The following is a 23,300-nucleotide window of genomic DNA, read 5'->3' as shown; positions in this document are numbered from 1 at the left end:
GATCTCCCAGGACAACTAATATAATCTCAATTTTATTTTAATTAAATTCATTTTTGTAATGCCTAAAATCGCAACAGCAGTTGCCTTGTTATATCTATATCTATCTATATCCATGTTTCCACTGGTTTACTTTGGAGCGCGTCAGAATGCGTCTCCACCATCTTAACTGAACCGTACCTGGCTGTGCCGTGAGAGGTACAGCTTCCAGAGTGGTCTGGATTATTTTCGGCGCCTGGAACAACTCTGAGTGAGATGAGTGAACACAGACTCAAATGAAAACTAAACAGACATAAGCAGAAAATAATAATTTCTCACCAAACACCGACTTGATCTTGTGATTAAACCACTGCATTTCCAGTGATGCCAACTTATATTGTGAGCCTACAGACTTAGCAAAACAAAGCTAGTGCATGTGAGCATCAGCTGTTTCCTGTTTACCGATGCACATCAAGACACAAATCATGATACTGTATTTGCAGTGCATAATGGATCTAAAATCATCCAAAGACAACGCATTACATAAAGAGAGGTTAAAATGTAGTGTAGAGGCTTTGGAGATTAATTAAATACAGTGGGAAACCGGAAGTAGATTCTCGTTTACTCTAGCTTTAGTCAGGTTCCACAGCAACACAAACAGAATTACTAACTTGTTTGTATGACTTATGTCTTTTTGCAATCGCTGCGATCAGCCTTATGATTTAAAAGTATCATTCAAGTACAATTTAAATAAATTCTCAATTTACATTAAAGGAATTATGGAGGATTTTTTGGTCTTAGTCTCATTTCCTCACCGAGTAGTTCATTCACATGTCAATCATAGGACGCACCTACTGCACACCTGCAACATCTGGCTCGTCCCCAGCATAGCAGCACGTTTCCCTGGCTGCTCATGCGTGGGTGATATGCCGGTGTGTATTTAGTGAAATCCTTCAGTGTACAGTACAAAATGACGACAGAGAAAGACTGTTTTTTTTTTCTGCTGCGTGTCAACAGAGGTCCCCCCGATTAAGACCTCTCAGGGAAATTCTATTGAGTTAGTCTCAAATTAGAAATACCTTGGTTTGTTATGGACCAAAGCAGTCTTTTTAAGATCATCTACAAAAATGGACTCATAAGTTGAAGGTAAATTTTGGATTCTTATTTCGTAATAAAGCCCGTTTTCCCCTCATAAACGACTGGTATTGGCCACTTTTCTGCCTCTATTGCTCTGTATATAATGTTCAGCAGCAGACTGTTGTCCCAACGCTGCTCCACAGACTGAGAGAGTCCTTTGTCCCCCTAGGCACCAGACTGCATCACTCACTGACCGAGCACAAGAGCATGTGATCAGGAAACACTGCACTGAAAACTGTCCGTGGTGGTCCTTTACATGTTACTGCCCTCACGCAGAGAGCAGAGGGTTATTATGCCCTGCGCTCATGCAATGTGTATATCCACTGACTGGGGAAAGAGAATGTTTAAATTTCCTAAGCTGCTCCTGCAGCTTGGAACTCCCTTGATGTTGGGAGAAGTGTTCTTGCTTACAAGTCCTGGCTACATGTCTTTTTTTTAAAGCATTTCCTCTTCTTGTGAATGGTGCTGACTTAAGCGTTCCTTCTGTTCCTTTCCAAACCCTGGCTCAGACTTAAGAGTACATGGGGCTTTCCACCATCACCCGATTCCACTGCACTCTCACTGCATTAACACATTTTATTGGGAGAAAGAAGGGAAATCAGAAACGTCATCTTCTGAAGTTTAGACCACCAAAGAGCGCCAGACCACCCAAAAGATCTGAGTGAACCAGGTAATCAACAAACAGGAGGAGACGAGGTACATGTAGAAGCTTAAAAGATATCTTTGTAAAAACGCAAAATGAGTGACTTTAATAAAGAATTGTAATGATGTTAACAAACTGGACCCATTAACATTTCCACATCAAAATACCTTTTGTTTAATATGACTGCAGAGGCAAGATATCACCATAAACATGCTAAAACCTGACTCCTCACCCGTTTCAGTAAAAATACTGAACTTTGTAATATTCTGTCCTGTTAAAAATGTTTTAGCTGTAAATGTAGTACAGTAAACGTATTCCTTGTAAAATGCTGTGGAATATGCCTAAAGATTGTATATAGGCAAAGAACGTTTACTTCTTTAAAGGATACAAACCATATTATAATTGTTTTCCCTTCTTGAAACTTCATTACTACATGTAGCATGATTCATACAAGTAATAATCTTTACTCTCAGAAATCCGCACAGTAGTCTTCTTTTATTATTAAGTTGTTTAAGATATATTTTTCAATTTAAAATGTCCACAATATAAAATAATGGTCCACATTATAACCATAAACAAACAAAAGCTTAATATGTGTTCTTTAATTTCCTACTTTAGTTTCCACCAAAAAAGTAGCCAAAAAAACAAACTCAACCACCCAACATTCCTTTAGACAACAAATAAGATCCACACATTTAACTTAATAAAGCTCTAGAATAGTTTCATAACTCGGCTGTAGTGACTTCACATGGGAATTTTGGGCGTTTTCACATTACTTAATAATATATTTCTCTCTCCGAAATTCCAATCAACAGGGCACAAAAAAGTCTCTGATAAAATACACATACAGTAGTATAATTAAAACTGTATGTAATTATATTATTTTACAAAAAACAGAACAGTATAGAGCTCTTCTGTCATTTATGCCCCAGAACAAACTCTGGGCTTCAGTGTTTGAACTATTTTAATTGCCTTATTCCTGTAAAATGTGCCAGTTCGATGTCCTGGAGTGTGAGAGCTGGATTTCCAGAGAAATATATCAATTGTGATAACTGTGGTGATTTTGATAGCATATTGTGTTGATCTTTGGTCAATTTGAATACATTTTCTATTGTTTCTATTGAATTGTATGTACCACTATATTTTTTTGTTTGCTCAAAGCTGGGGTTTAACTTAAAATATTTTGGCAGAAGGTCAACATGATTTTAATCAAAATAACCCTTAAACTATAGGGCCAGTCCAGCTAAAAATGTAGTTCAGTTGAAAGTACAGATGCCTGCTCATAAATGTAGTGAAGTAAAAGTACAGTTATACATTTATTAAACACTATAGATGTATTAGGTAATTTATGAGAAGTTCTAACATGGAAAATGTCTTGAGAATGTCCTGCTGTGTGACAGGTGATGTCACACTGCAGCAATTTAAAAAGACTCAAATTAAGCACACAAACATTCATAAAACCGTGAGCTTTCCTTACAACTGTTTGTTTTTTCTAACAATTTTGGTATTTTTCTCAAAAGGCATGTCACACCGCAGGACAGAATAAAGAGCATTGCCCCCCCAAACGACAAATACCCAATACTGACAGAATTTAATATTTCACTTTTTCAACAAGCACTATCCACCCTGACATTTACCTGCATGCTCTTCAAAAGTCCAACTCAAACCAGAAGTCCATCTCTTACTCCACAGACAGTACTTTCAGCTGTTCTCTGCTCTCCTGGTGTCTAACAGTCCTGCTCTTCTCTCCTCCAGAGTCCTGATCCTAGACCAGATTAGAGCTGCTCCTCTGAGGCCAAACCAAAGCAGGCCAAAAAGGGTCAGAGCCTGCAGCAGGTTCAGTCACAAGACACTACCTTTCATGGAGGAACCTCACTGTGATGTCAGAGACACAGAAGTCATGAGGGAGCAGCCAAGTGATGTCTACAAGTATTCTCGTTGGGCTGTCGATAAATGTACACAGTATATTTTGTATTACATATTATAATCATAGTATTTTTATGAGTACACTTTTGTTTAACAGAATACGTTTTGCAAATATTAAACAATGCCACAATTTAACTATAGCAAGACCAAGCTTTAAAGAGGTACCTCATTTTTGTCAAGTTGAGGAAAATTGGTTGTATTTTAATACAAGTACATGTAGATCTATTGGTGTGAAACTGAGTCTGTTATGTGACGTATCGAATTAGAGCTTTTATTCTCCACTGAGCACTGTTAGCAGGCTGATGTTGTTTGTTAGCATTACAGTGATATTAAACTCTGCTCTGGCCCCTGAAAATTCTGAAAAGTGATGAACAATTAGAATTCTAGAAATATGAGAGAAAGTGAGGAATAACTTAACATTTCTGTCATGACCGTGGCTGGAGAGCCGCGGCGCAGTCAAATGGCCGCGCAGTTTCAGGGACCGCGGCATTTCCTTTATAGCCCGTTATAGCCTCATGGCTAACCCTAACCCTAACCTTAACCCGGCGCGGTCTAAAACGGCGCTAAAACACGATCAAATAGCGGCGCAGTTTCAGGAGCCGCGGCCGGCACAAAAATAACATGGCTTTTTTGGCCGCGCGCCGCGGCACTGCAGACACTCCCTTCTGTCATATAAAGAACATTTTGTTGTTGCAATAAATGTATTATTTCTTGCAATATTGATTATTACATTAGCCAATATTGCCATATGTGTGTATTGTATATATATCTACCACGTATGCATGTGTCTCTGTGTTAACCCTGCGACAAGCTGGCCCCTGTCCAGGGTGTACCCCGCTTAAGGACCAGAGTCACCCGCGACCCCGAACAGGTGTGTTTGGTTGTTAACATCTCTGTTAACCCCAGTGTGCGAGTGCAGCTGAACCCGGTCGACAGGTGTGATTCAGGAAACACAGAGGAGATGGTCCGCAGAGAGAGCAAGAGGAATGCCCCGATCTCCCTCAGTGCCTCGCTCTCCTGCTCATACCGTACAAGGACAGAGCACTTTTCATAAACATGGCCCGGGAGCAGTGCAGTAAAGCCTGTCAGACAAGAGCCAGGGAGGTGTGCGGTCGCTTTTATAAGGAACTATATGTTTGGATCTGGACTCAAGCTGCAATCAAAGAACCACTGCTGCACCATATGGGAAAATATCATGTTAATACTACAAAACATGTTTACCCTATATTTGGGCTGACCAATAAGAGAGGAGGATGAGGAAAAGAGACGTCTCGTGACACATTAACAGATACAAGATAACCTGACAATTTGATTTTATGTTGTTGTCACCTAATCAAATTTCAACCAATTTAAAACTAACATACGTATTATGGAAAATACCATTTGAATGATCTTTAACCTTGTGCTTCCTCATCATTAGTTAAAGGTCCCTTAACCTTCTTACATTGCTATTTGTGCTTCATATATGTACCCAGACTGTTTTTTTGATTGATTCCCGCAGTGTTTAGCTATATTACAGACTCCTTTCCTCGAATCTCCAAACTGACGGGCGGTGGGTGCAAGACCGCGTCATAAGGGCAAGCACGCGTCACCAGTAGACTCTTTGTTGATCTGAAGCTCTGTCGGTCACTCACTCGCGCGGCGGGAGTGGCGCACGGCGGAGCTGACAGCTGTTCAGCCCGGTGGAGGTGCGCTGAACACCGGGCATGCAGACTGTCATGCACCGCTGTGTGCGCTGGAGCTTCGGATATATAAGTCTATCTGTTCTGCGGACGCTGTAGAATTAACATCAGTTTAGTACACACTTTGTTGATCTGAAGTTTTATCGGTTGTCACTCACTCGCGCGCGGACGGAGCGGCTCGCGGCGGAGCTGACAGCTGTTCAGCCCGGTGTAGGTGACCCGGGCATGCAGACTCATGCACCGCCTGCCTGCCCTGGAGAATAAACGCTGTAGAATAACATCAGTTTTATTCAGCCGTAGAGCCTTTGATCAAAATTGGGACTTGTGAACCATGGGACCAGTGGGCTTGGAGATATCTGGAAGAGTCATGATTTAGGCATAACATATGGATCTGTGTTGATTGATCACAACTTTTCTAAATATTGACCTCTGTGTAGCTCATCCAAGGAGTTTGTGGCCTCTGAAAGCACTGGGGCCTCCATAATGTACGTTTGAGATGACTTTCCACGCTCTATCAGTGCAAAGGAACGCAACAAGTGACGGCCAAGGGCCGGCCAAGGGGCGGCAACGTATGACAAGGGGACCGGCCCCGTCGTCTTTCACCGCCGCTAGAATCGAAAACGTGGTTATTGAGTTAGTTTGTTTACACCCCCACCGTCTCCGGGGTGGGCGGGGCACACACACGCTCTCTGAGACTACGTCACGGGTGGGCGGGACACACACGCTCTCGCTGAGACTACGTCACGGGTTGGGTGGGGGAGCCAGATCGCTCTTCGCAAGGGTGGGGGCGAATATCAAACCAAGCCGTTTGCATTTCCGGGTTGGTGAGGGGGTCCAAGGTCTGGGTGATATTTCATAACTATTATGTTATGGGTGTTGCACAACCCTTATTATTATCAGATATACACTTAGGATAGACTTCGAAACGTGAAAAAAGCATGATATGGCACCTTTAACTCGAACCATTTTGATTGATTCCTACATGTTTGAGTAATCTTGCATTGTCCTGCAACTGAGGAGCAAGTGTTTAGAAGATCCACGTTTTCACCTACCCCCTATCCTCACCCACTTCCCTGTACTTAGTGTGATTATTTGAAAAATAAGGACAGAGTGACACTGTAAATGTTGTTTTGGTAAAGGCATGGAGGACAATGTCTACTTCTATGGATTTGGCCAAATAAAATAATTGTTGCGATAAAAGCAAAGAGGCTAAACAGAAAGCTTATTAAACTTTCATGGAGACATTTTCTGTCATTGCAAATTATTGATATTTACAGCTCTGGGTTTCAGTGACTAACTTGGACTTTGAAGGACAAGAGCCATATTTCCCTGTTTAATCTAACAATGTCTATTAGTCACTAGATTAATTAAAGTCTTGTATTATAACAAAAAACTGCATTTTAACAATATCCCTTTTAGCTGCTCCCATCAGTATTACATTTTATTAGCCTTTATAATGATGTCAACTATCAGAGTTAAAACAGTCTCATGTCATTAGTCAGTAGTTGGTAATTCATTCACTCTCCACACACTCTCGGGTGGTAATTCAACAGACAAATACCACCTGCCGACTCCACCTTACCAACCCTCGAAGCTGCACTGAGACTGTTGTGACCGAGACACGAAAGCGGCTGACAAGCAGTGAAAATGTTTCTGCAGCTGAACTTGAATTCCCTTCGGGATCAATAAAGTATCTATTTATCTTAAGAGGAATATTGTCAAAATAATATGCAAAATAAACCTTTAGCACTCGAGTAAACAAAAAAGAAATGACGCATCTATGAAAGGAATATTTTCCCCGTATAGGACAGTAAACACGCCCCCTGCCCTTACCTTGATGGAGGGAGCAGAGTTGAATGTGGAGATCTTGAATGGTGTCGCTCTGAGGCCCAGTGTCAGCTCTGCAAAATATAAAAATAGACATGAATTATATTTTCTATACAATACTCTTCATCATAATAATAATAATTATTCTTATTATTATAGCTGCAAGTGGCAATGATCGGCCCTCACTGCGCCGCCGTGGCCACGCCGCCCGGCAACGCAAGAAGGAGGGCTAACACGCCCCAAAAGAGCGACGTGGGGCCGCCCCCCCGTGGGCCCACCACCCGCAGGAGGATCCATAAGGGGCCGGTGCAGAGAGATCTGGGCGGCAGTCGACGGCAGGGGCCTCGGCGACCAGATCTCCGGACGCAGAGACTAACTCTGGGGACATGGAATGTCACCTCGCTGGGGGGGAAAGAGCCTGAGCTTGTGCGGGAGGTTGAGCGATACCGACTAGATATAGTCGGCCTCACCTCCACGCACAGTTTGGGCTCTGGAACCCATCTCCTCGAGAGGGGCTGGACGCTCCACTTCTCTGGTGTTGCCCGCGGGGAGAGGCGGCGGGCTGGTGTGGGCTTGCTGATAGCCCCTCAGCTCAGCCGCCACGTGTTGGAGTTTACCCCGGTGAACTAGAGGGTCGCGTCCCTCCGCCTTCGGGTGGGGGACAGGTCTCTCACTGTTGTGGCGGCCTACGGGCCGAACAGCAGTGCACAGTACCCGGCCTTCTTGGAGTCCTTGGGAGGGGTACTGGACAGTGCACCGACCGGGGACTCCGTTGTTCTACTGGGGGACTTCAACGCCCACGTGGGCAATGACAGTGACACCTGGAGAGGGGTGATCGGAAAGAACGGCTTCCCCGATCTGAACACGAGCGGTGTTCAGTTATTGGACTTCTGTGCTAGCCACGGATTGTCCATAACGAACACCATGTTCAAGCACAAGGGTGTCCATCAGTGCACATGGCACCAGGACACCCGAGGCCGGAGGTCAATGATCAACTTTGTTGTTGTGTCATCAGACCTCCGGCCGCGTGTCTTGGACACTCGGGTGAAGAGAGGGGCAGAGTTGTCAACCGATCACCACCTGGTGGTGAGTTGGATTCGCTGGCGGAGGAGGAAGCCGGACAGACTTGGCAGACCCAAGCGCATTGTGAGGGTCTGTTGGGAACGTCTAGTGGAGCCCTCTGTCAGTAGGGTATTCAACTCGCACCTCCGGGAGAGCTTCTCCCATGTCCCGGGGGAGGCTGGGGACATTGAGTCCGAGTGGACCAAGTTCTCCGCCTCCATTGTTGATGCGGCTGCTCGGAGCTGTGGTCGCAAGGTCTCCGGTGCCTGTCGTGGCGGCAACCCCCGAACCCGGTGGTGGACACCGGAAGTAAGGGATGCCGTCAGACTGAAGAAGGAGGCCTATCAGGCCACTCTGGCTTGTAGGTCTCCGGAGGTCATCGACGGGTATCGGCAGGCCAAGCGAGCCGCGGCTCGTGCTGTCGCAGAGGCAAAAACCCGGGCCTGGGAGGAGTTCGGGGAGGCCATGGAGGAGGACTATCTGTCGGCACCAAAGAAATTCTGGCAAACCGTTCGGCGCCTCAGGAGGGGGAAGCAGTGTCTCACCAACACCGTTTACGGTGCGGGTGGAGGCCTGCTGACCTCGACTGGGGATGTCGTCGGACGGTGGAAGGAATACTTTGAGGATCTCCTTAATCCCTCAGTCACGTCTTCCGAAGAGGAAGTAGAGACCGGGGACTCGGAGGCTGGCTCATCCATCACCCAAACTGAAGTCACTGAGGTTGTTCGCAAACTCCTCGGTGGCAGGGCTCCGGGGGTGGATGAGATCCGCCCTGAGTACCTAAAGTATCTGGATGTTGTAGGACTGTCTTGGTTGACACATCTCTGCAACATCGCGTGGCGTTCGGGGACCGTGCCTCTGGACTGGCAGACCGGGGTGGTGGTCCCTCTGTTCAAGAAGGGGGACCGGAGGGTTTGTTCCAACTACAGAGGGATCACACTCCTCAGCCTCCCGGGTAAGGTCTATTCCAGGGTACTGGAGAGGAGAATCCGACCGATAGTCGAACCTCGGATTCAGGAGGAGCAGAGTGGTTTTCGTCCCGGTCGTGGAACACTGGACCAGCTCTATACCCTCCATCGGGTGCTCGAGGGTTCATGGGAGTTTGCCCAACCAGTCCACATGTGCTTTGTGGATCTGGAGAAGGCTTTCGACCGTGTCCCTCGGGGTGTCCTTTGGGCGGTGCTCCGGGAGTACAGGGTCCAGGGCCCTTTGCTCAGGGCTGTCCGGTCCCTGTATGACCGGAGCAGGAGCTGTGTTCGCATTGCCGGCAGTAAGTCAGACCTGTTCCCAGTGCATGTTGGACTCCGCCAGGGCTGCCCTTTGTCACCGGTTCTGTTCATAATTTTTATGGACAGAATTTCTAGGCGCAGTCAGGGGTCGGAGGGTGTCCGGTTTGGGGACCACAGGATTCCATCTCTGCTGTTTGCAGACGATGTTGTCCTGATGGCTCCATCAAACCCGGACCTGCAACATGCACTGGGACTGGGTTTGCAGCCGAGTGTGAAGCGGCTGGGATGAGAATCAGCACCTCCAAATCCGAGGCCATGGTTCTCGACCGGAAAAAGGTGGCTTGCCCTCTCCAGGTGGGTGGGGTGTCCTTGCCCCAAGTGGAGGAGTTCAAGTATCTCGGGGTCTTGTTCACGAGTGAGGGAAGGATGGAGCGTGAGATCGACAGGCGGATCGGTGCAGCGGCTGCAGTGATGCAGTCGCTGCATCGGACCGTTGTGGTGAAGAGGGAGCTGAGCCGAAAGGCAAAGCTCTCTATTTATCGGTCGGTCTACGTTCCTACCCTCACCTATGGTCATGAGCTTTGGGTAGTGACCGAAAGAACAAGATTGCGGATACAAGCGGTCGAAATGAGTTTCCTCCGCCGTGTGGCTGGGCGCTCCCTTAGAGATAAGGTGAGGAGCTCGGCCACACGGGGGGAGCTCGGAGTAGAGCCGCTGCTCTTCCACGTCGAGAGGAGCCAGCTGAGGTGGCTCGGGCATCTGTTCCGGATGCCTCCTGGGCGCCTCCCTCGGGAGGTGTTTCAGGCATGTCCCACCGGGAAGAGGCCCCGGGGAAGACCCAGGACACGCTGGAGAGACTATGTCTCTCGGCTGGCCTGGGAACGCCTCGGGATCCCCCCGGAGGAGTTAGAGGAAGTGTCTGGGGAGAGGGAAGTCTGGGAGTCCCTGCTCAGACTGCTGCCCCCGCGACCCGGCCCTGGATAAAGCGGCAGAAGATGGATGGATGGATGGATATTGTATGTCAAACTTGTCAGTTACAAAATAAAAAGTTCTGTCAAAACCTACCAAGAACTTTGAGTAAGATTAACACGGACGCAGTAAGTAATCATGGGAACAGGATCTAAACATGGCTATCACAGACCATTAATGGAATTGAATTCTTTTGAATAGCAGAAAAATGTGTGAAAAACCCATGAAATTCTACTTTAAATATTCCATAAACTGCAAACTACCCGACATACAAGGAGCAAATATGATATAGACTGTTCTGGCTCATGTATTAAATGTAAGAGGAACCTACGTACATTTGATTTTTTTGGCTGGAAATATGTGATGCAATTTCATCTATTCTGAAATGTCCTATCGAGCTTAATCTTCATTGTATATTAGGATTACATGAAGTCTCACCAAATCTTAAAAATAACAAAGAGCTTTTACGCATCTTATGGCATTGTGGCCTTTTATCAATTCTCCAACAGCGGTGAAAGGAAACAAAACCTAACATAAAAGATTGGTTGACTAATGTACAACAACTATTCGCACTGGAAGGGCTCAGTTATATATTAAAAAGAGATGAACACAAATTCATTACACAATATGTAGTTACCCTTTCTTTTCGACCTAATTTTCTGTTGATGGGTTTGTTTTGTTATATTGCTATTAATAATGTCTAAAAAAGGTAAAAAAAAAATGAGAAAAAATTTTGCATTTTCATTAATGAATGGTTTGAGTAATACTCACTTTTTACCTACCCCCTATCTCCGCCCACATCTCTCTACTTGGTCACGATTATTTGTAAAGAAAGTCTCTGAGTAACGCATGAAGCTACTTTTCACAAATAAAAATAAAATAAAATCTGCTGCTTGAAAAGCCAATATGAAGAGGCAGAGCTTATCAGTCTTGTAGTTTTGAACAGGAAGTCAATGGACACGTTTCAATTATTAAAATGAGGATCTAATGCTAGAATAGTTCAATAGAAAGGGAAAAAAAACATAATAGGACTCTTTAAAAGCTGAATAGTTGCTACAATAGCTAAAGTCTACAAATTGCATATTATCTGAGCCTAAAGATATGATCTGAAGAGTGTTTTGCGTAAAGCCTCAGCCTCCCTGGTCCTGTAGGTGAGGTATGTTCCACAGAGGGAGCCATAAACATCAGGTTCCACACAGACTAATGTACCTGACGTCAGCTCCTCCATGTAAACACAGCTCCGTCCTTCCTCTCATCTGCACCATAACAAACGACCACACGCTAATGCTAATGCCCACCACGTATGCAGCAGAGGAGCTACAACATGGCAGACGGCTGACCAAAAAAGGACTGCCCCACGCAAATGGAGGGAGGTGGGAAATGATAGAGCTAATGCTAACATGACCCAGTGGAGGTGCCACAGAGGGCGAGGGTGGCAAAGCGAAGGAGCAGGTTTTCATTCATAGAGAAAGGAAGGTACTGTAAAGGTCATCACCACAGCAGAGGAGACATGGGAAAAAAAGAAATCGGCCACAGCCATTCTGTATGGAGTTTCCATGTTCTGCCTGTGTCGGAGTAGGTTTCCTCTGGATGCTCTTCCACGATCAAACACAGGCGTTTCGATTGGTTCGTTTTAACCTGTTATCCTTAGTCTCTAAAGACACCTCTCCAAATTAAAACCATACTTGTTTTTTAAGTATGTGGATTATATACAAAAACTCAGTCTCTGTGTAAAGGTAACATTCTCTATTTTTACCCTCAACAGTCAGAACTACTCTAAGTCTGACTGAACAAAAGTTATACATCTTGGAACATACACAAAAAAGGTTTTTCTTTATCCTCGCCTAAGTTTTTTGTTAAATAATGAGGGTGTTTATAGCTGCTGTTTGTATGTGAGGCCTGAAATACACTATATATCATTACAAAAACTAGTTGGCCACTTCAATTTTGTAATACTTTATCCAGGCGTTGGATAAAAGGCCCATTCCCTTGTTCAAATCTATCCAAACCAATCCAAATTGGACACATTTAGAAAACGTTTGATACCTTTTGACTTCTTCAACCTACATACATCAATAAGGGCTCTAGAAATGGATTCCCCTAGTTGTAACTAGGGGAATCCATTTCTTTACACAGAGACACTATATTAACCATCCATCTTCTGCCGCTTTATCCGGGGCCCGGTCGCGGGGGCAGCAGTCTGAGCAGGGACTCCCAGACTTCCTTCTCCCCAGACACTTCCTCTAACTCCTCCGGGGGGATTCCTAGGCATTCCCAGGCCAGCCGAGAGACATAGTCTCTCCAGCGTGTCCTGGGTCTTCCCCGGGGCCTCTTCCCGGTGGGACATGCCTGAAACACCTCCCGAGGGAGGGGCCCAGGAGGCATCCGGAACAGATGCCCGAGCCACCTCAGCTGGCTCCTCTCGACGTGGAGGAGCAGCGGCTCTACTCCGAGCTCCCCCCGTGTGGCCGAGCTCCTCACCTTATCTCTAAGGGAGCGCCCAGCCACACGGCGGAGGAAACTCATTTCGACCGCTTGTATCCGCAATCTTGTTCTTTCGGTCACTACCCAAAGCTCATGACCATAGGTGAGGGTAGGAACGTAGACCGACCGGTAAATAGAGAGCTTTGCCTTTCGGCTCAGCTCCCTCTTCACCACAAAGGTCCGATGCAGCGACTGCATCACTGCAGCCGCTGCACCGATCCAACTGTCGATCTCACGCTCCATCCTTCCCTCACTCGTGAACAAGACCCCGAGATACTTGAACTCCTCCACTTGGGGCAAGGACTCCCCACCCACCTGAAGAGGGCAAGCCATCTTTTTCCGGTCGAGAACCATGGCCTCTATATTATGTTATTGAAATTCATATTCCATGAATAAGAACTATTTTTCACAATCAAAATAGACAAAAACAAGTGTTATGTGGGCACGTTTTGCACACAGAACCATCTCTTTATGACGCACGGCTCTAAAGTGGAACTTTTTGGAGAAACCCCATACATATTACACATCCCTGTGCTCGTCCACCCATTGGCTGTTTGTCTGTAGCGTCAAACACAGTCTATAATCTAACTGGTTGGTTTAGCAAGGGTGGGACTTGTGCGTAATGTGTATCTCTATGTGACACTTGGCTTTACTGGGCCGTAGAACTACCAAAAACCCTCCTGATTGGCTAATCTTGGTGTCAATCAAAAGCTAACACTTCCTGTTAGCCTCTGTAGCAAGGACATTGTGCAGAGAATTCTATTATCTTTGATATGGGCAAAAGAAAAAGAAAAATGTGTTGCTGAAAACCTTTTTTCTGCAACATGGAGGCCTTCATGGATCTAACATATGTATTGTTTTACTGGATTTTATTCGTTGGACCATTACAAACGGATTGAGACCAATCTTGTGGGGAAATATTGAAGTTTGACGTGTACAGAGCCTTCAAGGTACTGACCCTCCGCTCACACACACACTGACCCTCCGCTCACACATACACTGACCCTCCGCTCACACATACACTGACCCTCCACTCACACGTACACTGACCCTCCGCTCACACACACACACACACTGACCCTCCGCTCACACACACACTGACCCTCCACTCACGCACACACTGACCCTCCACTCACACACACACTGACCCTCCACTCACGCACACTGACCCTCCACTCACACATACACTGACCCTCCGCTCACACACACACTGACCCTCCACTCACACATACACTGACCCTCCACTCACACACACACTGACCCTCCGCTCACACATACACTGACCCTCCGCTCACACATACACTGACCCTCCGCTCATACACACACTGACCCTCCACTCACACATACACTGACCCTCCGCTCATACACACACTGACCCTCCACTCACACATACACTGACCCTCCGCTCACACACACACTGACCCTCCGCTCACACATACACTGACCCTCCGCTCACACACACACACTGACCCTCCACTCACACATACACTGACCCTCCGCTCACACATACACTGACCCTCCACTCACACATACACTGACCCTCCGCTCATACACACACTGACCCTCCACTCACACATACACTGACCCTCCGCTCACACACACACTGACCCTCCGCTCACACATACACTGACCCTCCGCTCACACACACACTGACCCTCCACTCACACATACACTGACCCTCCGCTCACACATACACTGACCCTCCGCTCACACATACACTGACCCTCCACTCACACATACACTGACCCTCCACTCACACACACTGACCCTCCACTCACACACACTGACCCTCCACTCACACACACACTGACCCTCCACTCACACACACTGACCCTCCGCTCACACATACACTGACCCTCCGCTCACACACACACTGACCCTCCACTCACACATACACTGACCCTCCGCTCACACATACACTGACCCTCCGCTCACACATACACTGACCCTCCGCTCACACATACACTGACCCTCCACTCACACACACTGACCCTCCACTCACACACACTGACCCTCCACTCACACACACTGACCCTCCACTCACACACACTGACCCTCCACTCACACACACACTGACCCTCCACTCACACACACTGACCCTCCACTCACACACACACTGACCCTCCACTCACACACACTGACCCTCCACTCACACACACTGACCCTCCGCTCACACACACTGACCCTCCGCTCACACACACACTGACCCTCCGCTCACACACACACTGACCCTCCACTCACACACACACTGACCCTCCACTCACACACACACTGACCCTCCACTCACACACACACTGACCCTCCGCTCACACACACACTGACCCTCCGCTCACACATACACTGACCCTCCACTCACACACACTGACCCTCCACTCACACACACACTGACCCTCCGCTCACACACACACACTGACCCTCCGCTCACACACACACTGACCCTCCGCTCACACACACACTGACCCTCCGCTCACACACACACTGACCCTCCGCTCACACATACACTGACCCTCCACTCACACACACTGACCCTCCACTCACACACACTGACCCTCCACTCACACACACTGACCCTCCACTCACACACACTGACCCTCCACTCACACACACTGACCCTCCGCTCACACACACTGACCCTCCGCTCACACACACTGACCCTCCACTCACACATACACTGACCCTCCGCTCACACACACACTGACCCTCCACTCACACACACTGACCCTCCACTCACACACACACTGACCCTCCACTCACACACACTGACCCTCCGCTCACACACACTGACCCTCCGCTCACACACACTGACCCTCCACTCACACACACATTAGGCTACATCAAAGTTAGGGCGACTTTGTATTAGGGCAGTAAAATATATTATATTATATATATATATATATTATCGAAAAAGTATCGTTGAAGTAACAAGGCAGCTTTTTATTTACGTATGTATGTTATGTTTTTATTCTAAAGTCTAAATTAGACTTGATAATGTCTTGTTTTAATCATGCTTTAATATAACTGAAATTCAATAACATCAATTGTCACAAACAATGTTGACATGACAGTACTTGGCGGTCTAGTGGCTGAGTGGTTATCACAAGTTCGACTCCCGAGTCGTGTGGCGTTTGTCCGGGTGGGTTTCCTCTGGGTTTCTCCCATTACCCCAAAACATGCACCACAGGATGGAATCCTCAGGTCCTTCCCAAGCGGAGCTCAAATCTGGAGCCTGACGAGTCCTGACAAGTGGGCCAGGGAGCATTGAAGGATGGGTCAAATGCAGATCATTAATTTCCCTCACAAGGAGATGAAAAACGTTAACCCTCTTAAAATATTTTAAAACAAGCGCCTAAACTAATTTCAAATTAGTTTCAGCTTTTAAAGAGGAATAGTCAAAACCCAACAAATGCTCAAACTAGACCATGAGAGTATGCTCCAGACACCAGCTTTTTAAAAGAAAATCCGTTTGTAGACATTTGGATTTAATAATGCCACTGTCTTTGTTATGCATGTGTTTTAGAGTCTGTATAGTCCAGGGAACCTTTGCAATTAACAATAAAACTATGATTATTTATAGTCCACTTGCCATGATTAATCGATTAATCGTTATAGCGCTATACTTTAGTAAAATGTATTTGAAAGTCCCTGTACTCGCCTCCTGAATGGTTTTAGAAAATAATTGTAATTTTGTGATTAGATTTATGTTTTATGCTTTCAAATGTGCATTAATAAGAAAAATAAATAAAATAATCTCATACATTTACAACATGTTTGTGAGTATAAACGTTAGGCTTTCACACAGGCATTCAAGCTTTCACACAATAAAACACATACCTGTCCTCTGTCCCAGTGCGTTAGCGTTGATGCATGGGGCCCCCATGCTGGACATGGCCCCCGCGTTGCTTCTGGGGGGCCCCTCCTTGATCTCGATGGTGAGGAACGTCTTCATGTCGGCGTCCGACTGCTGCTGCTGCTGGCCGGCTGCGCTCCCTGGGGCCTGCTCCTCCTCCGCTCTGGGCTTTTCTTCAGCTGCTGCCGCCGGCCCCTCCATCCCGCCCCCTGAGCCCTGCGATTGGCCCCCAGCGTAGGACACAGGGGCCATGCTTCTGCTGCTGTGGGTGCGCTGGCTGTGCTGGGCGGTGGACTCGGTGTATTTGCGCAGTCGCTCTTGTACGGAGTTGGTGCGGGTGAAGTGTTCCAGAACTGCAGAGGGAGACGCAGCACAGAGGAGTTATGTGAGGGACTCGTTTAAAACTGTTTTAATGGTACGGAACGCAAAGTCTTTTGATCTTGTTCTTATATATTGTCTTACCTGCATCTTTGGGCTTCCCGTTGCTCAGGGAGTTGTTGATGGTGATCTGCACAGAAAACACATTTGCAATTATGGTTATGGACCTGAACAGAACCAGGACTAAACAAGGTCAGAACCACCGAGAACAACGCAAAGTCTGTACCTGGGCTGAACCAGTCCAAACCAGTCTAAATGAGGACTTGATCCAGGTTTTGAATGAACACAAACCAGAACTGAACTAATGCCGCGTTTTGACTGGCCCTGGACCCCTAGACGTTAGAGCACTTTGGAATGGGTCTTTTCATGGCAGAGGCTCCATGTTTAGGTCCTGGCTCTGGTCCAGAGACAGAGCTCTGCCACGTGAGCCACTGACGTCACTGAAATATACCACATGTTTTATTAATACTGGTAAATCAAATCAAAATTGTACCTTGAAATAGATTTTTAATCATTCGACCCAGCTCAGCACTTTACACTTTACATTAATTCCGAAAATAAAATATTAGTCTGGCATTATGTCCCATCCTGTGTCTGTCCCATTTGTCCTAGAGTCTGTTAAATTTGTCCATGTTCAAGTTCAGCATGAAAGTCAGTTTTTCCGTTTTGTAGTTGGCTCAATGCCCGTCATCTACTTTTTTGTTAATGTCTTTTCACTGCAGCCAAAAGTGCATTCCACAGGTATCCATTAATCATCTCCATCGCTGGAGACTGAAGGGGAAACCAAATATATTAACTTTACTATATTGTATTACCAACCATATTCATTTTACGAGACTGTATTAAACTATATTTTGAACACATATCCTATTGTTCCTCTAAGACACTCTCTGATGAGGGAGACACCTGTGTCGGAGAAGCTGCAGACGACCCCAAGGTCATCTTTGTGCGAAACTGGCAAAGTTCAGAGGGGAAGACCAAAGAGGCGTCACCCTTCATATTAACGCATTTATAGGATTTAGATATTATTCCCCTTCTGAGGTCTGATTTAAATGCCATAATAAACATTTTAGGCGGAGGGTTATAATGGTCATTTCTTTATTTAATTTCTTGGTTATAATAAGTCCTTTTCTTCTCTCCTTTTAATTGACTTCTCTGCAAAGCCTCTACACCGCATTTTAATGTTTCTTCATGTAATATATTGTGTTTTGATAAAATGAGATGCATTATGCACTGGAAATATAATGTTTTGGGTCGTGATGTGAATGCTGTGCGTCGATAAACACTAAACAGTTGATGCTAACGTGTGCTAGCTTTGTATTGCTTAAGCATGTGGGCTAAACATATAGGTTAGCGCCAGTGGAAATACAGCGGTCAGGATTTGGTGAGAAGTTATTCTTTTTTGTTTGTATCTGCTTTTAACAGTCTTGTTTTCAACTGAGTCTGTGTTCTCTCTTATCCAATCGTCTTGCGCTAAAACATCCCAAGAGCCAAAAAAGTGTCAAATCGCTTTGGAAGCTAGATCTCTCACAGCCCACTTTGGATCACTTAAATGGACTGGTACGGTTCATTTAAAACAGTGGAGACACTTTGAGACTGGACCAATGCGGTCCAAAAGTGAACCAGTGCAAACAAAAGTCTGATAGGACTAATGAAGATTACATCAGAACTAAACCAGGTCTAAACCAGGTCTAAACCAGGACTACACCAGGTCTAAACCAGGACAACACCAGGTCTAAACCAGGACAACACCAGGTCTAAACCAGGACAACACCAGGTCTAAACCAGGACAACACCAGGTCTAAACCAGGACAACACCAGGTCTAAACCAGGACAACACCAGGTCTAAACCAGGACAACACCAGGTCTAAACCAGGACTACACCAGGTCTAAACCAGGACTACACCAGGTCTACACCAGGTCTAAACCAGGCCTACACCAGGTCTAAACCAGGACTACACCAGGTCTACACCAGGACTACACCAGGACTACACCAGATCCACACCAGGTCTAAACCAGGACTACACCAGGTCTAAACCAGGACTACACCAGGTCTACACCAGGACTACACCAGGACTACACCAGATCCACACCAGGTCTAAACCAGGACTACACCAGGTCTAAACCAGGACTACACCAGGACTACACCAGGTCTACACCAGGACTACACCAGGTCTACACCAGGACTACACCAGGTCTAAACCAGGACTAAACCAGGACTAAACCAGGACTACACCAGGTCTACACCAGGTCTACACCAGGTCTACACCAGGACTAAACCCGGCCTAGACCAGGTCTAAACCAGGACTAGACCAGGTCTACACCAGGTCTACACCCGGCCTAAACCAGGACTAAACCAGGTCTACACCAGGTCTACACCAGGACTAAACCAGGACTACACAAGGACTACACAAGAACTACACAAGGTCTAAACCAGGTCTAAACCAGGACTAAACTAGGACTACACCAGGACTACACCAGGACTACACCAGGACTACACCATGTCTGAACAAGCTTTTTAAAAGGTCTCCTCATCTACAGTAACAGTCCCAGTGTTTACTTTTATCAGAGACATGGGACATGTTTTCATTATGCAATTGCAGTGTTTGGAGTTATAAGGAGGAGGATCTGGTCTTTTTTTAGAGATCGGAGACACGAGGGGCCCCCGGTGTTTACGCTACACTCACAAGACTTAACGCTGGGATGACAAAAGAAGTCCAGGCTACGCTGTCCAAACACATTAGAGAGGAAACAACGAGACAACGCAGTCACAGAGAGACCCATGACAGGGGAAGACTTTACAGAAGGACAGGGACGCCAGGATCAACCACCACGGACCAAACATGAAGCAAAAGTTGAGGAGAGAAGACCACAACAGTTTTAAAGGTATGGCTCCTCATTGGTTAATGCTTACGAGTTTATTTTTCACACAAATCAAATATAGCGGTTGTTGTTGTTATATTCTCATTAACAGATCTAGTATTGGGGAGATTTTAAGTGACTCCAACTGTGTCAAAAAGGTGGCACGTTGAAGTGGTATATCTATATAAGCCAGAGGACACAGCCCTCAGGAAAAATAGAGTTGACTAGCCCTGGTTTAGAGCATCAATGCAAGTTTCTGATTATCGCAATTAGGGCCTATCGCGAACATAACCAATCGTGAACAGAACCAATCGCGAACAGGGCCAATCGCGAACAGGGCCTATGACGAACAGGGCCTATCACGAACAGGGCCTATCACGAACAGGGCCAATTGCGAACAGGGCCTATCACAAACAGGGCCTATCACAAACAGGGCCTATCACAAACAGGGCCTATCACAAACAGGGCCTATCGCGAACGGGGCCTATCGTGAACAAGGCCAATGGTGAACAGGGCCTACAGGCTGAGAAATAGATTTTCAAAGTTAGGGGCCAGGGGGGCCCCCTATCTAAAAAAGTTAGGGGCCCCAAGCGCGTTGTTTTAAACCTCGTTATTAGCATGTAAAACTATTTAAAGTAGAAGAAAAAATGCTCATGTTCTATGTTCTAAAAATATATGATTAATTTTAGGGAACACATTTTCTTTTATAGTAATGGTCTTGAAACAAACAGAGGAATGATCAATGGCAGTTTAATTCTGCATAATATGTAGACCAGTGTTATTGGGGTGAATATTCATAATTCAGAAAAATGTCCTGACAGACACAGGCCGTGTTCTCTGCTCCTTGCAGAGATCATAACTGACTCATGCCATTGTTTCTCATTAGTTCTCATCATTTTTAGATTGCAAGTGTTTTTTAGACAGTAGTTACTTGACTTTGTCTGGCAGGCTCTTCTCCTGGTGTGACCAGGTCTGGACCCAGCTTTACAAAAATGCTGGTTATTAATCTGAAGGTAAGATTAATTTTACACAAAGGGGTAGGTTTGGATTTCCCTCCCATAAGTATCTTGATTTTTGATTGTTTATTTCAATTCTCCTGTTCTTGAACTTTGCTGGAATTTCCCTTATTCTAGGGCAACTAAATATTATCTTATCTTTATTTAAGGACAGCCCCTTGAGATGATTCATGTCTTTTTTTAACCTTAATAAGGGTTTTGATTGAAGGAAATTGACAAGCACCAGCGCTTTAATTGTAACATTGTTGTGTCTCCTTGGTCCAGCAGAGGGAGCCACTGTATTTGCAAAGCGCCCTTCAGCCTGCTCTGAGAGCCTTACCTTCTGGTTGAGGAAGTCTGTGCGGCCCCTCAGACTGCCGTTCAATCCGTGTTTTGGCCCATGTCTGGAGAACCCGGCCCCGTCTGGCTGCTCCTGCTCCTTCAGAGTGGGGGCCCTGCCCTCTCCCTCCAGTGAGTCTATGCAGAGTGCAGAGCCGTTGGTCACAGGCGCGGGCTCAGCGGGCCCCTTGTCATCTGAGCATACACTGTTACTGTGCTCCGAGGCCCCAGAGCCCAGTCTGGGGCGATGTCCAGAGTTCAACAGGTCATTAGAGTCCAGCCCGTTTTTTGTGCTGGGGAGGGAGCCATTGCTGTGCTCCGAGGCCCCTGAATCCAAACGGCTGCATTGGAGCGGCCTCTGGCTCTTGTCTGAGGCCCCTGAATCTAAATGGCTGCCCTGGATTGCCCCCTGGCTTTTGTCTGAGGCCCCTGAATCGAAGCGACTGCGCTGGACTGGCCCCTGGCTTTTGTCTGAGGCCCCTGAATTTAGGCGGCTACGCTGGACTGGCCCCTGGCTTTTGTCTGAGGCTCCTGAATCTAGGCGGCTGCGCTGGAGTGGCCCCTGGCTTTTGTCTGAGGCCCCTGAATCTAGGTGGCTGCACTGGAGTGGCCCTTGGTTCTTGTCTGAGTCCCCTGAGTCTAGCCGGCTGCGCTGGAGTGGCCCTTGGCTCCGGTCAGAGGCCCCTGAACCCAGTCTAGTCCTGAACCCAGAGCCCACAGAGTCCCCATTGGAGCAGGAGTGAACGGAACCGTGGTCAGAGGAGGTGGGGCCACGGTCGGAGGAGGTGGAGCTGCGGTCAGAGGAGGTGGAACTACGGTCAGAGGAGGCGGAGTCCAATCTCTGGCGCAGCGATGGGAGCGGGTCTGGCCCTGGGTGGAGGGCCTCTCTGGGGGTCTGGATGAGTAGAGGCTGGGGCCCCTCATCCTTCAGCAGGGGGTCAAACACCAACACCATGCTGGAGCCTGAGACACAGGAGGAGTTGAGGGTTAGACCTGTGAGCTGCTGGTTCAGGGGTAAAGTACCATTTAAGCAAACATTTCATTTCTAGAAGTGAAGGGAAGTGAAAATGAACAATAATCTGACTTCCAGAGCCAGTGCGGGGCCATCACTGTGGGCCCCCATCCTTTACAGTGATGAATCTGCACAGGCAACCGGAGCTTTTATAACTTTTCAATTGTGATAGTAAATCAAAGTAAATGCTAAAGATGCAGCAGTGATTATTGTGCAGTGAGTGGTGAGGTGTGGAGGAATGACAATAAATTAAGCCCTGGTGAGGCCCCTGGAGCCCTGCCGAGGCCCTTGGCTACTCCAAATAAAGGATCGACAGGAGATTGAAGTGGAAGTTTGCATTTCCTCTTGGCTGCCATGGTCCAGATCCAGACGAGGGAGATGGATTTTTTGCTTTTAGTGTTCAAATTAATGTTGTTTATCTCTGACAAATCCATTTAGCAAATGCTGATTTATTTGCACAATTCCTGCTCAAATAAACAAAAATAGAATAAAAAGAGGAGAGCAGAAGCACAGACAGTGAAGAAACTCCATTTTACTGACCAATGACCCTGTGACTGACTGAAATAAAGTTATAAAGTGATATTTCTGCACTTTAACTGGTCATTTTACAGTCCTGTCACATTTATCCGTTCACATTTCTGTTGGCGTGACATCATATCTAATAGTAATCTATAATATCTAATGATCATTATTGGAATGCTCTAAAACAGAAACGGAAACAGTGACTATAGTTTATGACACTGACAGACTGTGCAGCCAAATGTCCTGCCCAGGCTTCCGTCATTTACAATTCAAATCACAAGTCTCCAGCCCAGAAGCCGAGACTCTATTCAAAGTGTCTCATCTCGTTTCTGGAAAACGCATTGTTCCAAATTTAGTTTTTCCAACAGTAAGAAACTTTAAAGGGGAAGATATTTTAGTAAGAACTGCTC

At 46.5% G+C, this 23,300-nt stretch overlaps 1 protein-coding gene across 6 annotated transcripts in view; it reads right to left on the bottom strand.

Annotated features, from left to right (window-relative positions):
* The window catches only part of smtnb (smoothelin b), a 120,915-nt gene that overhangs the window by 23,905 nt on the left and 73,710 nt on the right, over window positions 1-23,300 (bottom strand). For all 6 annotated transcript variants that reach the window (XM_072434217.1, XM_072434216.1, XM_072434221.1 and 3 more), the window contains exons 7-10: window positions 21,358-22,319; window positions 17,245-17,290; window positions 16,767-17,135; window positions 7,198-7,265 (exon numbers count right to left, since the gene is read on the bottom strand). In XM_072434217.1, the coding sequence (XP_072290318.1) occupies window positions 7,198-7,265; window positions 16,767-17,135; window positions 17,245-17,290; window positions 21,358-22,319 (1,445 nt within the window). The remainder of the gene's footprint in view (window positions 1-7,197; window positions 7,266-16,766; window positions 17,136-17,244; window positions 17,291-21,357; window positions 22,320-23,300) is intronic.

This window comes from Eucyclogobius newberryi, unplaced genomic scaffold, assembly GCF_026437365.1.
Source record: "Eucyclogobius newberryi isolate DKJ021-1_F unplaced genomic scaffold, fEucNew1.0.hap1 SCAF_6, whole genome shotgun sequence".
NCBI lineage: Eukaryota > Metazoa > Chordata > Actinopteri > Gobiiformes > Gobiidae > Eucyclogobius > Eucyclogobius newberryi.
Note: the sequence above shows the minus strand (reverse complement) of the source record. Positions and strands in the feature narration are given on the sequence as shown.